Source organism: Trichomycterus rosablanca, chromosome 12, assembly GCF_030014385.1.
Source record: "Trichomycterus rosablanca isolate fTriRos1 chromosome 12, fTriRos1.hap1, whole genome shotgun sequence".
NCBI lineage: Eukaryota > Metazoa > Chordata > Actinopteri > Siluriformes > Trichomycteridae > Trichomycterus > Trichomycterus rosablanca.
Window position 1 is genome coordinate 12,723,079 of NC_085999.1, and position 15,148 is coordinate 12,738,226.

Here is a 15,148-nt window from a genome sequence, read left to right on the forward strand (position 1 = left end):
AGCCAGGCTTGGGTATTTTTTCTTGCCACCCTATCTCACAGGCCAGACACACGACGAATAAGTAAATGTCAGGAAAATCCTATTAGAAGAGCTGAACTTTAGATGGGGTTACTGGTGTCACTGATTACTATTTAACATGAGTTAGAATGGGATTGGTTCATTCTGAACACAGCCACATCTTTAATTATAAGAAGGTGTTAACCCATATTATTTCAAAGATTTCAGTTTGTTTTTCACTTGAATTGCACCTTCAACATTCAATAATTTCCCACATAGTCTGTCTGTCTGTCCGTCTGTCTGTCGATCTGTTACAGTCACATTATTTGAAAGTGCAGAGCCTCTGTTCTGTATTCACGAGACGCTCTAACCTCTTCTTGTATCTGTGGCTCACTAGATGATGAAGCACGCGTGGGACAGCTACAGACAGTATGGCTGGGGACACAACGAGCTCAAGCCTATCGCAAAGAAGGGACATTCCACTAATATATTCGGTGAGTGAGCTACACCCATTTTTCCCATTGGCCTGGAACAGGCTGTACCCACAGATTTGTTCTTTCATTTGCATGTAAATGACCGGATTGGTGTTTGGATGTGTTCAAAGCTGAAAGTGCTACTTGTAAAACATATCAGCACTCACTCTTCTTCTGCACGCTCATTTCTGTGTCCACAAATGATGAGGACAAGCATAGGTTACACACACACACACACACACACACACAAACATATACATACACATTTATTTGGAGCTATAGTTGAGCTCTCCAGCTGGTTTGATAGATAAAGCAGAGGTTGTATTTGCTGAAAATAAATCACTCTGGCAGCTGACCATAAACTTTCTGCTTTTCAACACTGGATGCTGAATGTTTTCTTCCTTTCCTCTTTCTTCTTTCCTTTCTTTTCCTCTTCCTTCCTTCCTTCCTTCCTTCCTTCCTCACTTCCTTCCTTCCTTCCTTCCTTCCTGTCTTTTACTCTTCCTTCCTTCCTTCCTTTTTTCCTTCCATAATTATTTACTTACTTTTCCTCTTCCTTCCTTCCTTCCTTCCTTCCTTCCTTCCTTCCTTCCTTCCTTCCTTTCCTTTCCTTTCCTTTCATTGCTCCCTCCCTTTCCTTTCCTTCCTTCCTTCCTAACTTTATTTCTTTTTTGTGCTTTCTTTCCTTCTTTCATCTGTTTTGTCTTTCTCACGTTCTTACTTTTTTGCTTTTCTCTCTCCATTTTTTCCTCTTTGTTTCTTTATTCCTTCCTTCCTTCCTTTCTTCCCTCATTCCTCTCTTTCCCTTCCTTCCTTTCCTTTCCTTTCCTTTCCACCTTCCTTTCCCTTCCTCCTTTCCTCCCTCCATTCCTTCCTTCCTTCCTTTCTTTCTTTCTCTTCCTTCCTTCTTTTCCTTTCATTGCTCCCTCCCTTTCCTTTCTTTCCTTTTATTTCTTTCTTCCTTCCTTCCTTTCCTTCCTTTCCCTTCCTTCCTTTCCTTCCTTTCCTTTCTACCTTCCTTTCCCTTCCTCCTTTCCTAACTCCATTCCTTCTTTCCTTCTTTCTCTTCATTCCTTTTTTCCTTTGCCTTCCTTCCTTCCTTCTTTTCCTTTCATTGCTCCCTCCCTTTCCTTTCTTTCCCTTCCTTTCTTCCTTCCTTCCTTTCTTCCTTTCCTTTCATTCTTTCTTCCTTCCTTTCCTTTCATTGCTCCCTCCCTTTCCTTTCATTCCCTTCCTTTCTTCCTTCCTTCCTTTTTTCCTTCCTTTCCTTTCATTGCTCCCTCCCTTTCCTTTCTTTCCCTTCCTTTCTTCCTTCCTTCCTTCCTTCTTTTCCTTTCATTGCTCCCTCCCTTTCCTTTCTTTCCCTTCCTTTCTTTCTTCCTTTCTTCCTTTCTTCCTTCCTTCCTTCCTTCCTTTCCTTTCCTTTCTACCTTCCTTTCTTCCTTTCCTTTTCATTCTTTCTTCCTTCCTTTCCTTTCATTGCTCCCTCCCTTTCCTTTCATTCCCTTCCTTTCTTCCTTCCTTCCTTTTTTCCTTCCTTTCCTTTCATTGCTCCCTCCCTTTCCTTTCATTCCCTTCCTTTCTTCCTTCCTTCCTTTTTTCCTTCCTTTCCTTTCATTGCTCCCTCCCTTTCCTTTCTTTCCCTTCCTTTCTTCCTTCCTTCCTTCCTTTCCTTTCCTTTCCTTTCTACCTTCCTTTCCCTTCCTCCTTTCCTCTTTTCTCTTCATTCCTTTTTTTCTTTGCCTTCCTTCCTTCCTTCTTTTCCTTTCATTGCTCCCTCCCTTTCCTTTCATTCCCTTCCTTTCTTCCTTCCTTCCTTTTTTCCTTTCTTTCCTTTCATTGCTCCCTCCCTTTCCTTTTTCCCTTCCTTTCTTCCTTCCTTTCTTCCTTCCTTTCTTCCTTCCTTCCTTCCTTCCTTCCTTCCTTCCTTTCCTTTCATTGCTCCCTCCCTTTCCTTTCATTCCCTTCCTTTCTTCCTTCCTTCCTTTTTTCCTTCCTTTCCTTTCATTGCTCCCTCCCTTTCCTTTCTTTCCCTTCCTTTCTTCCTTCCTTCCTTCCTTCCTTCCTTCTTTTCCTTTCATTGCTCCCTCCCTTTCCTTTCTTTCCCTTCCTTTCTTTCCCTTCCTTTCTTCCTTCCTTTCTTCCTTCCTTCCTTCCTTCCTTCCTTTCCTTTCATTGCTCCCTCCCTTTCCTTTCATTCCCTTCCTTTCTTCCTTCCTTCCTTTTTTCCTTCCTTTCCTTTCATTGCTCCCTCCCTTTCCTTTCTTTCCCTTCCTTTCTTCCTTCCTTCCTTCCTTCCTTCTTTTCCTTTCATTGCTCCCTCCCTTTCCTTTCTTTCCCTTCCTTTCTTCCTTCCTTCCTTTTTTCCTTCCTTTCCTTTCATTCCCTTCCTTCCTTCCTTCCTTCCTTCCTTCCTTCCTTCTTTTCCTTTCATTGCTCCCTCCCTTTCCTTTCTTTCCCTTCCTTTCTTCCTTCCTTCCTTCCTTCCTTCCTTTCCTTTCATTGCTCCCTCCCTTTCCTTTCATTCCCTTCCTTTCTTCCTTCCTTCCTTTTTTCCTTTCTTTCCTTTCATTGCTCCCTCCCTTTCCTTTTTCCCTTCCTTTCTTCCTTCCTTTCTTCCTTCCTTTCTTCCTTCCTTCCTTCCTTCCTTCCTTCCTTCCTTCCTTCCTTCCTTTCCTTTCATTGCTCCCTCCCTTTCCTTTCTTTCCCTTCCTTTCTTCCTTCCTTCCTTCCTTCCTTCTTTTCCTTTCATTGCTCCCTCCCTTTCCTTTCTTTCCCTTCCTTTCTTCCTTCCTTCCTTTTTTCCTTCCTTTCCTTTCATTCCCTTCCTTCCTTCCTTCCTTCCTTCCTTCCTTCTTTTCCTTTCATTGCTCCCTCCCTTTCCTTTCTTTCCCTTCCTTTCTTCCTTCCTTCCTTCCTTCCTTCCTTTCCTTTCATTGCTCCCTCCCTTTCCTTTCATTCCCTTCCTTTCTTCCTTCCTTCCTTTTTTCCTTCCTTTCCTTTCATTGCTCCCTCCCTTTCCTTTCTTTCCCTTCCTTTCTTCCTTCCTTCCTTCCTTCCTTCTTTTCCTTTCATTGCTCCCTCCCTTTCCTTTCTTTCCCTTCCTTCCTTCCTTTTTTCCTTTCTTTCCTTTCATTGCTCCCTCCCTTTCCTTTTTCCCTTCCTTTCTTCCTTCCTTTCTTCCTTCCTTTCTTCCTTCCTTTCTTCCTTCCTTCCTTCCTTCCTTCCTTCCTTCCTTCCTTTCCTTTCATTGCTCCCTCCCTTTCCTTTCATTCCCTTCCTTTCTTCCTTCCTTCCTTTTTTCCTTCCTTTCCTTTCATTGCTCCCTCCCTTTCCTTTCTTTCCCTTCCTTTCTTCCTTCCTTCCTTTTTTCCTTCCTTTCCTTTCATTGCTCCCTCCCTTTCCTTTCTTTCCCTTCCTTTCTTCCTTCCTTCCTTCCTTCTTTTCCTTTCATTGCTCCCTCCCTTTCCTTTCTTTCCCTTCCTTTCTTCCTTCCTTCCTTCCTTCTTTTCCTTTCATTGCTCCCTCCCTTTCCTTTCATTCCCTTCCTTTCTTCCTTCCTTCCTTTTTTCCTTCCTTTCCTTTCATTGCTCCCTCCCTTTCCTTTCTTTCCCTTCCTTTCTTCCTTCCTTCCTTCCTTCCTTCTTTTCCTTTCATTGCTCCCTTTCTTTCCCTTCCTTTCTTCCTTCCTTTCTTCCTTCCTTTCTTCCTTCCTTCCTTCCTTCTTTTCCTTTCATTGCTCCCTCCCTTTCCTTTCATTCCCTTCCTTTCTTCCTTTCTTCCTTTCATTGCTCCCTCCCTTTCCGAGCAGATTGTCACAATAGGGAAAAATAGGTTTCTTCTTATAAAGTGCAGTGTTTCACCATCTACAGACCAAAAAATTGTTAAGAGTCTAGTGTAATTCCTGTGCAACATACATACATAATTGGCCCAAATTGTCTACAGTATAATTATCACATGCCTCAGTAATACTTACATTTGAAATGTATTTTAACAGCTGCTTGGAGGGAACAACAGATTGATGCCACCAAGATTATTGTCCTTGGTGTAAATATACAGTGGCATCATCAAAACTCGTGCATCACTGTCTGCTGCAAACTCTTTGTTTATTAGGAAGTATCATTCATGAGAGTCCTGGGATAAATCGCACAGATTAGCTGCTACTCACTTTCCATTTATCAAACACAATACTGTACACCTTCAGTCTTTTCTGCTCTCCTTCATGCTGGGTTTATTACAGCTTCTGCTTTCTGTGTTTTTGTGGGGCTCTGGGGAATTAGATTTTATTCAAGTCACGATTGTGAGTGTTTTGGTAATGCTTTACGTTCAGAGGGAAGTGTTGTGCAGGGTTTGACTTTTAGTTGAGGGCTCATAGCTTTCATACTTTTTAAGAGGCTATTAACACAAATAGTGAAGAAATTGCTGTGTGTGTGTGCGTGTGTGCGTGTGTGCACAGTCTTCAAGAGTTTCCCCACAACAAACATTTTCAACCATATCTTAATGATCCAAGTGCACAGGGGCACAGTCATGCTGAAATAGAAAATAGTTTTTTCCAAATCTTTGCTACAAAGTAGGCAGGATGGATCTTATACACCGATCAGCCATAACATTAAAACCACCTCCTTGTTTCTACACTCACTGTCCATTTTATCAGCTCCACTCACCATATAGGAGCACTTTGTAGTTCTACAATTATTGACTGTAGTCCATCTGTTTCTCTGCATGCTTTGTTACCTCCTTTCATGCTGTTCTTCAATGGTCAGGACTCTCCCAGGACCACTACAGAGGTATTATTTGGGTGGTGGATCATTCTCAGCACTGCAGTGACACTGACATGGTGGTGGCGTGTTAGTGTGTGTTGTGCTGGTATGAGTGGATAAGACACAGCAGCGCTGCTGGAGTTCTTAAACACCTCACTTTCACTGCTGGACTGAGAATAGTCCACCAACCAAAAACATTCAGCCAACAGCACCCCGTGGGCAGCGTCCTGTGACCATTGATGAAGGTCTAGAAGACGACCAGCCGCAATAGATGAGTCTCTGACTTTACATCTACAAGGTGGACCAACTAGGTAGGAGTGTCTAATAGAGTGGACAGTGAGTGGACACGGTATTTAAAAACTCCAGCAGCGCTGCTGTGTCTGATCCACTCATACCAGCACAACACACACTAACACACCACCACCATGTCAGTGTCACTGCAGTGCTGGGAATGATCCACCACCCAAATAATACCTGCTCTGTAGTGGTCCTGTGGGGGTCCTGACCATTGAAGAACAGCATGAAAGCAGGCTAATAAAAGCATGCAGAGTAACAGATGGACTACAGTCAGTAATTGTAGAACTACAAAGTGCTCCTATATGGTAAGTGGAGCTGATAAAATGGACAGTGAGTGTAAAAACAAGGAGGTGGTTTTAATGTTATGGCTGATCGGTGTACAAATAACACAATAACCCTGATGAATTACTACATTCTATCTTGTAGTTCTTAATGAATTTTATTTTGAATTTTTGTTCCTTGTTTTCTTTTCATCTTTGCTTATTTGCACTTTCTATTCCAAACTAATGTTATTTGGTGGTGTTATATAAATCTTGTGTATTTTGTAGCCTACCGTGTTAAAGCAGGCTAGGGAATTATTGTTGTTGCTTAGCAACTCATTTGTAGTGAAACTACTTTTTTGTGGAAGATAATGTCAGTGTTAAAGCAAATTCAGTATAAAATTATTATATATATATAAAACGGTTGTATAAAAGCAATAAGCAATTTAACGGTCAAGTTGTTTCAGTATTTGACTTGTGCTGGCGACCAAATCTCAGCTGTGATGTTATTCGCATTAACACACTCTCTTTCAGGTTTTAATCTTTAAATATAGATTAGTTAGTTTTCTTGTAAACATTTACGTTATTTCTGTAAAAAATTTTATGTGACACAGTTACATAGAATGCCTTCATTTGTCATATATACAGTGTATCACAAAAGTGAGTACACCCATCACATTTCTGCAGATATTTAAGTATATCTTTTCATGGGACAATACGACAAAATGACACTTTGACACAATGAAAAGTAGTCTGTGCAGCTTATATAACAGTGTAAATTTATTCTTCCCTCAAAATAACTCAATATACAGCCATTAATGTCTAAACCACCGGCAACAAAAGTGAGTACACCCCTTAGTGAAAGTTCCTGAAGTGTCAATATTTTGTGTGGCCACCATTATTTCCCAGAACTGCCTTAACTCTCCTGGGCATGGAGTTTACCAGAGCTTCACAGGTTGCCACTGGAATGCTTTTCCACTCCTCCATGACGACATCACAGAGCTGGCGGATATTCGAGACTTTGCGCTCCTCCACCTTCCGGTTGAGGATGCCCCAAAGATGTTCTATTGGGTTTAGGTCTGGAGACATGCTTGGCCAGTCCATCACCTTTACCCTCAGCCTCTTCAATAAAGCAGTGGTCATCTTAGAGGTGTGTTTGGGGTCATTATCATGCTGGAACACTGCCCTGCGACCCAGTTTCCGGAGGGAGGGGATCATGCTCTGCTTCAGTATTTCACAGTACATATTGGAGTTCATGTGTCCCTCAATGAAATGTAACTCCCCAACACCTGCTGCACTCATGCAGCCCCAGACCATGGCATTCCCACCACCATGCTTGACTGTAGGCATGACACACTTATCTTTGTACTCCTCACCTGATTGCCACCACACATGCTTGAGACCATCTGAACCAAACAAATTAATCTTGGTCTCATCAGACCATAGGACATGGTTCCAGTAATCCATGTCCTTTGTTGACATGTCTTCAGCAAACTGTTTGCAGGCTTTCTTGTGTAGAGACTTCAGAAGAGGCTTCCTTCTGGGGTGACAGCCATGCAGACCAATTTGATGTAGTGTGCAGCGTATGGTCTAAGCACTGACAGGCTGACCCCCCACCTTTTCAATCTCTGCAGCAATGCAGACAGCACTCCTGCACCTATCTTTCAAAGACAGCAGTTGGATGTGACGCTGAGCACGTGCTCTCAGCTTCTTTGGACGACCAACGCGAGGTCTGTTCTGAGTGGACCCTGCTCTTTTAAAACGCTGGATGATCTTGGCCACTGTGCTGCAGCTCAGTTTCAGGGTGTTGGCCATCTTCATGTAGCCTTGGCCATCTTCATGTAGCGCAACAATTCGTCTTTTAAGATCCTCAGAGAGTTCTTTGCCATGAGGTGCCATGTTGGAACTTTCAGTGACCAGTATGAGAGAGTGTGAGAGCTGTACTACTAAATTGAACACACCTGCTCCCTATGCACACCTGAGACCTAGTAACACTAACGAGTCACATGACATTTTGGAGGGAAAATGACAAGCAGTGCTCAATTTGGACATTTAGGGGTGTAGTCTCTTAGGGGTGTACTCACTTTTGTTGCCGGTGGTTTAGACATTATTGGCTGTATATTGAGTTATTTTGAGGGAAGAATAAATTTACACTGTTATATAAGCTGCACACAGACTACTTTTCATTGTGTCATTGTGTCATTTTGTCAGTGTTGTCCCATGAAAAGATATACTTAAATATTTGCAGAAATGTGAGGGGTGTACTCACTTTTGTGATACACTGTACATATACAGGTGTACAGTACAACACAATTCTTTCTTCGCATATCCCAGCTTGTTTGGAGGCTGGGGTCAAAGCCCTGGAGCAGAGAGGGTTAAGGGCCTTGCTCAAGGGCCCAACAGTGGCTGCATGGCAGAGCTGGGATTCGAACTCTCAACCTTTCAGTTGATAGCCCAAAGCCCTACCCACCAGGCTACCACTGTCCCTTGCTGTGAATGACTGGAAATTAGACTAATCAAATGTGTCAGTTAAATTATTCAATAAATTTGGTTAATTATTTGATTAAGTAGCCAAATTGAGGCAACACTTTTTCTATATAGGTCCTTTATTAAAAATGACCATATTCAGGTTTCTTTGTTCTTTTATTTAATATAGTTTAAACATTATAAATGATGCTCAGGTGGCACAGTGGTAAAACACGCTAGCACATCAGAGCTGACATTTGAAACTCGTTTGTTCTTGTCCAAAGTATTGCCCCAATTTGACTACTTAATCAAATGATCAAACAAATTAAACAGACCTGATATTTCAAACTCGTCGGTTCGAAATTCAGCTCTGCCATCCGGCTGGGCTGGGCACTACATGAACATTGATTGGCTTGTTGTTCATACAGGGAAGAAAAAAGCCAGATAGGGACCTCATAACTGATGAAATTACGACCTCTTCTGGCTCATTGAGGGTGTCTGCACAGATCTGAGGGATAATGCGTTGATCAGGGTGTGGCTCTCCGTATACAAAGCTGATCCGCATATGAACTTGCCTCGTGCAGGTGTAAAGATGCAGTCGGCTACTGCACACGTGTCGGAGGGGGGGGGTGTCAGTTCGCTCTCCTTAATCGGTCAGCACCAGTAGAGAGGAAGCATGACGCAAAATAAAAATTGGACGCGCTAAAAATTGGGAGAAAAAGAGGGAACGTTTATCTGAATAATCAGTCTTGTATAAATTTTGTCCAGGCTGGACTGCTTATGAAAACCTTTTATTAGTTCTTTATTAAATCTTTGTATTTTTATTCCTTCATCCACTGTTCAGATGGAAAATATAAAGTCACAGTCAGCTTACACTGTTACCAAAAGCATCAGCATTACAGTAATGAACCACAGACCTGCATATTTAACCCAGATCTCCCACTTTAATTAAAGGATGCTTGACCCCACAGGTCTAAACCCCCCTCCTTTATAAAGCCTGATTGGCATTGAAAGCATCTGAATAAAGGATGGAGGATTAGTATTGGGACGATCTGCTCGTCATTGTCCGTGTCCTGCATCATCATGAAATACATTTTTACGAGTGGGCTGCAATACAGAATGAGAAGCAGAGATGAGAGGAAGGAGGAAGAGGTTAACACACTGAGGAGAGGAGGAGGGGGAATAATCTTTGTAGACGTTCTGACAAAGCCTGGCCTCACATCTTTTCTTAACGACGTCTCCACTTTTCATTTGTTTCGTTCATTTTCAATATTTTGAATGTCATTTGCATAATTCTGAGTCATCCCCTCAGGAGTCCTCATGAAATCTCCAATTACTTCGGCTTTTTGTTTGCTCCAAGTGAAATTACCTTCCCTAGGTGGTTAATACTGTCTTAATGAGGTGTGTGATTTCTCTTGTCATTGTGTTTGAGTGTAGAGAACAGGGTTAAATAGGCTGGGGATCGCAGAACGTCGAGTGTGGGTGCATGTCTGCTCACTGTAAATCAGCCCTATTGTGTCCATAATGCTATAATAACAGACTAGATCAAAATCAAGCTGTGTTATGTTCAGCTTTATGATAAGATAGTGAAGACTGGACCTGGTGTGACTGCTGTGAATCGGCTGAAAGGAAAATAAAGTGGGATACTACAAGTCACACAAATGCAGATTTGTCTCATATTCGTTAAGTGCTGACCAAAGCGGCAGTTTGCGTCGAGGTTCGCGGCAGGCGAAGCGCACAGCGCTTCTCATGTGCATGCGCCCTTAGAACGTTCTGTCCAAACCTCACCCATCCCAAAGCATCAGACTTTAATCTCTGATTACACTGCAAGAACCCATCAACTGCCAGTATTTATTTTTCCCCTTTATCTCTTAACCTAGTCATTTCCAATTCCCGATTGTGACTCCACTGCCACTGACTTGCACAACCCCTGGTCTGATCAAAGAGAGCCAGATCACCACACGGCCTCTCTGACACGTGTCCAATCTGTGCTTGATTCTTATCGCCTGCCAGCACTGGGATCACTCACAGACCCGTATCACGTACAAACGAGTAAAGTGTTATGCTTCCGATAGTTTGTCTAGGTACAGTTTATTTATTACTTTATTAACTCAGCAAACTCTAAAGACCCTCGATTACACTAGCAATAGTTTAGAAAAAATGTCCAAGATGTCGAAGCTGTACCTGGATGTTCTAGGTTTACGTTCAACCATTAAGGTAGTCTGTGCTGTGTATTGTAGCTTCCATTTATTATTCAGTTATTGACTGATGTGAAATGTGGCACTTTTCTTTAAAAATCTGTGAAAGCGAGGTCTGTAAAATTAAACTAATTTCCCGTTAATTTAGTAGGACCCTAGTTATATTCCTTGTGGGGTTTATTTCTAAGGTAAAGGTTTTACACATTCTTTACAGTTACATTTGACCCCTCCCCACCAATATTCCTGGTTCCTTGTAATGAATATACACCGATCAGCCATAACATTTAAAACCACCTCCTTGTTTCTACACTGACTGTCCATATAGAAGCACTTTGTAGTTCCACAATTACTGACTGTAGTCCATCTGTTTCGCTACATACTTTTTTTAGCCTGCTTTCACCCTGTTCTTCAATGGTCAGGACCCCCACAGGACCACCACAGAGCAGGTATTATTTACGTGGTGGATCATTCTCATCACTGCAGTGACGATGACATGGTGGTGGTGTGTTAGTGTGTGTTGTTCTGGTATGAGTGGATCAGACACAGCAGTGCTGCTGGAGTTTTTATATACTGTGTCCACTGTCCACTGTATTAGACACTCCTACCTAGTAGGTCCACCTTGTAGATGTAAAGTCAGAGACGATCGCTCATCTATTGCTGCTGTTTGAGTTGGTCATCTTCTAGACCTTCATCAGTGGTCACAGGACGCTGCCTATGGGGCGCTGTTGGCTGGATATTTTTGGTTGGTGGACTATTCTCAGTCCAGCAGTGACAGTGAGGTGTTTAAAAACTCCAGCAGCGCTGCTGTGTCTGATCCACTCATACCAGCACAACACACACTAACACACCACCTCCATGTCAGTCTCACTGCAGTGCTGAGAATGATCCACCACCTAAATAATACCTACTCTGTGGGGATCCTGACCATTGAAGAACAGGGTGAAAGGGGGCTAACAAAGCATGCAGAGAAACAGATGGATTACAGTCAGTAATTGTAGAACCACCAAGTGCTTCTATATGGTAAGTGGGGCTGATAAAATGGACAATGTGTGTAGCAACAAGGAGGTGGTTTTAATGTTATGGCTGATCGGTGTAAATATTTGATTAACGTTGGAAGTTTATAAACTATCATACTGCAACTATTAAATCATTTTGTAAATATTATTAAAACGAGTCTTTTCATACGAGTCGAATTTACCTAAATGTCATCTAAGCCTTATTCATTTGTGTTGACTTTCCATTGAGATGCGCTGAACTGAACTGAGCTGCTTTGTTTACGCTGATTGTTTTCTCACGCACAATGTGTAACGTGAAGCATGGACTGAACGAGTAACGTGTACTAGTGCGCCCACAGTGTAAGGTGATAATAGGAAAGCGAACAACTAGGCAAAGCAGGGAGGGATAAATAGGACAAGGGCTTTATGGAAAACCTGAATGTGTAATCTAAAACCAACCTAATCCAGTCATGTCAAAACGCAGTGTTGAGTAGTTCTCCCAGTATTTTCTCAGATCATATACCCTTCTCTGTATGAAACACGCCCTTCTCTGTTTGTTTGAGGTGTTTTGAATCGGTTCACCTTATGAACTTCAAGTGTTTATATTTAGTCACTCATACTTGATTTGTAGTGGCTGTGTTTATTCATGTCTCAATTTTTTAAAGCGTGACTATTTTACTTCGGCGTCTTACCACATTTCTTCATCTTACGCATCAATGCGTCTTTTTCTGCTCAGTTCCCTAAGTGCTGCTCATGAATGAATGAATCTTTAAACAGGTGGCTAGTGCCAAACGCGGGCAGGAAACCTCAAGGATTTGAGACTTCTCAGTGCTGTAGTAATTTACATCAAGCCTCTGAGGCGCTGGTGCCATGGATACGGGAATAAAGTGCGTAGTGTTTACACGTTGCAGTCAAAGCCTGTAGTAAACTAAAACAACAATAAAGTAAATAAAACAGGTCATCACGTAGGTTACTGGCAACAATCAGGTCTTCTTTTCTACTGTGGAACAAAGATGTAAAAGCGCAAGGTAAACCTAAGCTGGCTTTGGGAGCTCACTTGAGGATTCGTGCCGACTCATGTAGCCGTCTAGTTTTGTTGCTTTAGCTTTGTCTCTAGTATGCCTGGTGTTACAAGTACATTAAAGTACATTTAAATATAACTTTTAATTTAAGTGCCTCTGTATTTGTACCTCTGAACACCTGGTGTTCAGGTTCACCAGGTTTATAGTACAAATCAGTCTAAACATAATGGTTTAAGGTAGGGATGTCCCGATCACGTTTTTTTGTTCCCGATACCGATCCCGATTATTAATTTTGATCCCGATCCGATACCGAGTCTCAAACCGATACTTGTATTTTCTAGATATTGTTTAGATAAGAACTAGATAATACTGTTCACACAGTGCACACTTCAAGTACATTACAATTATTCAAATTAATCCAATGTATATGTTTAACAACTAAAAAGCTCTGCAGTGCTGAAGGGGAAAATGCTGCATCCAAACTATTGGCCTAATGTTTTGGTATTTTTACAAAATCAATCAAAATGAGTGAAATAATTACAGTTTTACTTTAAACTTTACATTCGAAGAAAAAAAATCTGTTTAATGCAGTGATACACTAAAAATGAACAGAAATCTGTGTAGCAGCTTAACTTGAATATAAGAAAATAAGTTACTTGAAAGCATTACAGTAAAACCTGAAATGGAAAGGCTCTTTGGTTATGAAGGAAAGCCAGTTCTTAAAGTGCTTGTATTGTGACAAGGGTTTGATGGACGTTTGTACACGAAGTGAGTGTGTTTTGACCCGTTAGGCCTTCCATAGAACATGAAACAGCGTGCTCGACTCAGCTGTCTGCTATTCGGTATCGTAACAGAAGTTAATAAAGTGTTCTGCTCCCGACAATATGTGAATATACCGTGTATTTATTTCTTTATTAAACGAGTGCATCACTACGTTGTTTCGTAAACCGGAGTGATCCTTGACTCACACACCATATAAACAGTAAAATTCTACAGTACTGAACGCAGCTCTGCTACTACCGGCTCGTGAAGCGCTCGCATTACAGACGTTACACTTCACTGTTGGACTTGTTTTACCTTCCCGTTTAAAATATTTCCACACACCGGACATGCTGACGTAAAACAAAAGATCGGGATTAAGATCGGGTTTAATGAAGCCGATTCCGATCAATTAAAAAATGCCTTGATCGGCCCCGATCCCGATCTTTGAGATCGGATCGGGACATCCCTAGTTTAAGGTTACCTGATAACACCCTTCCAGTCCTGTCAGGTTTACAGTATTGCTAAAGGCTGACCAGCATTTTTGGCTGTGAACCCTACCACACTTTACTAAATATATGACTAATTAGTTTAGTGCCATTGCTGTAGAAATACTATTTATTTTTTATTATTTATGCATTTTTCCCTCTATTTCTCCTAATTTAGTGTAGCCAATTTAATGGCGACCCCGATTGCATCCTTATTTTCCCCATACTTTGTTGCCACACACTGATCTGTATTGACTGTTACTTGCATTTTTGCACACCTCCTGGAAATGCACAATAATTTCTGCACCTTACTTGTATTTTGCACCATATTTACTTTTTAGGCACCTTATCTGCATTGCCAATTTTACGCTGCTAATGTACAACATGTCACTACCTCATGAACCATTGTACCATCTATTCACCATCATGTACTAACACTTGTCTTTAGTCCTGTCTTCTAAGTACTTGTTTAGATTAGGGATAATTAGGAATATCTTTTGTAGTTATTTATTATAGGATTTTTTGTATTATTGTTGTATTTGCACTGTTTTGTATTGTCTTGCACTTTTTGTACCGTGTTACACCGTGATCCTAGAGGAACGCTGTTTCGTTTCAATATGTACTTGTATGTAGCTGAAATGACAATAAAACCTCTCTGACTCTGACTCTGATTTGCGTGTGAGGCCAGTCTGTTACATGGAGAGTCACTCACTGAACACTGTGTTCAGCCAGGCACCTCGGACTACTAACCAGGGTCCTTACACAACGTCAAAGACCCCACCCAGCAGACTAGTGACCAGTTTTGTCTTCTGCACACACTGCCAACTGTGCCTGTTTTCGGACACACAAACTCGAAGAGTTCAGAATCCCAGTAAGCTAGCGGAATATCCCACTGCGCCACCTTTTCAGTGGAAATTGAAACGTGAAATAGTGCCGTGCCGCAAACGCACCAGAGTTTCTTCCATTTACTTGGACTTTTATTTTATTTCAAACAGTAGGAACAGTAGGCTCTAAAATCTCATTGTACTTCTCTGCCATGACAGTAAATATTAAAGTACCTTTGTCAAGGGCACTGACACAACCCCATACCATGACAGACCCTGGTTATCGGGTGTGTTATTAATAACAGTCTGGATGGTCCTTTTCATCTTTAGTCTGGAGCACACAGCGTCCATTTCTTCCAAAAAAAGATCTGAAATGCTGATTTCCACTATGTAATGGTCCATCACAGATGCCTCCAAGCCCGGAGAACTTATTGCTTCTGGACATGTTAACATAAGGCTTTTTGTACAGTAAAGTTTTAGTGGCATATTGGAACGGCACTGTGGCTCGGTGGGTAGCACCTCACAGCAAGAAGGTCCTGGGTTAAAATCCTAAAAAATAAAGGTTTTCCAGAGTAATCCTTTGCCCATGTGGTTATATCAGCTATTGAT

General features: G+C 41.7%; 1 protein-coding gene across 1 annotated transcript in view; it reads left to right on the forward strand.

Moving 5' to 3' along the window:
• man1a2 (mannosidase, alpha, class 1A, member 2) overlaps positions 1 to 15,148 on the forward strand; it is a 116,521-nt gene that overhangs the window by 58,481 nt on the left and 42,892 nt on the right. The window contains exon 4 of the mRNA XM_063005464.1: positions 395 to 491. Coding sequence (XP_062861534.1) covers positions 395 to 491 — 97 coding nt within the window. The remainder of the gene's footprint in view (positions 1 to 394; positions 492 to 15,148) is intronic.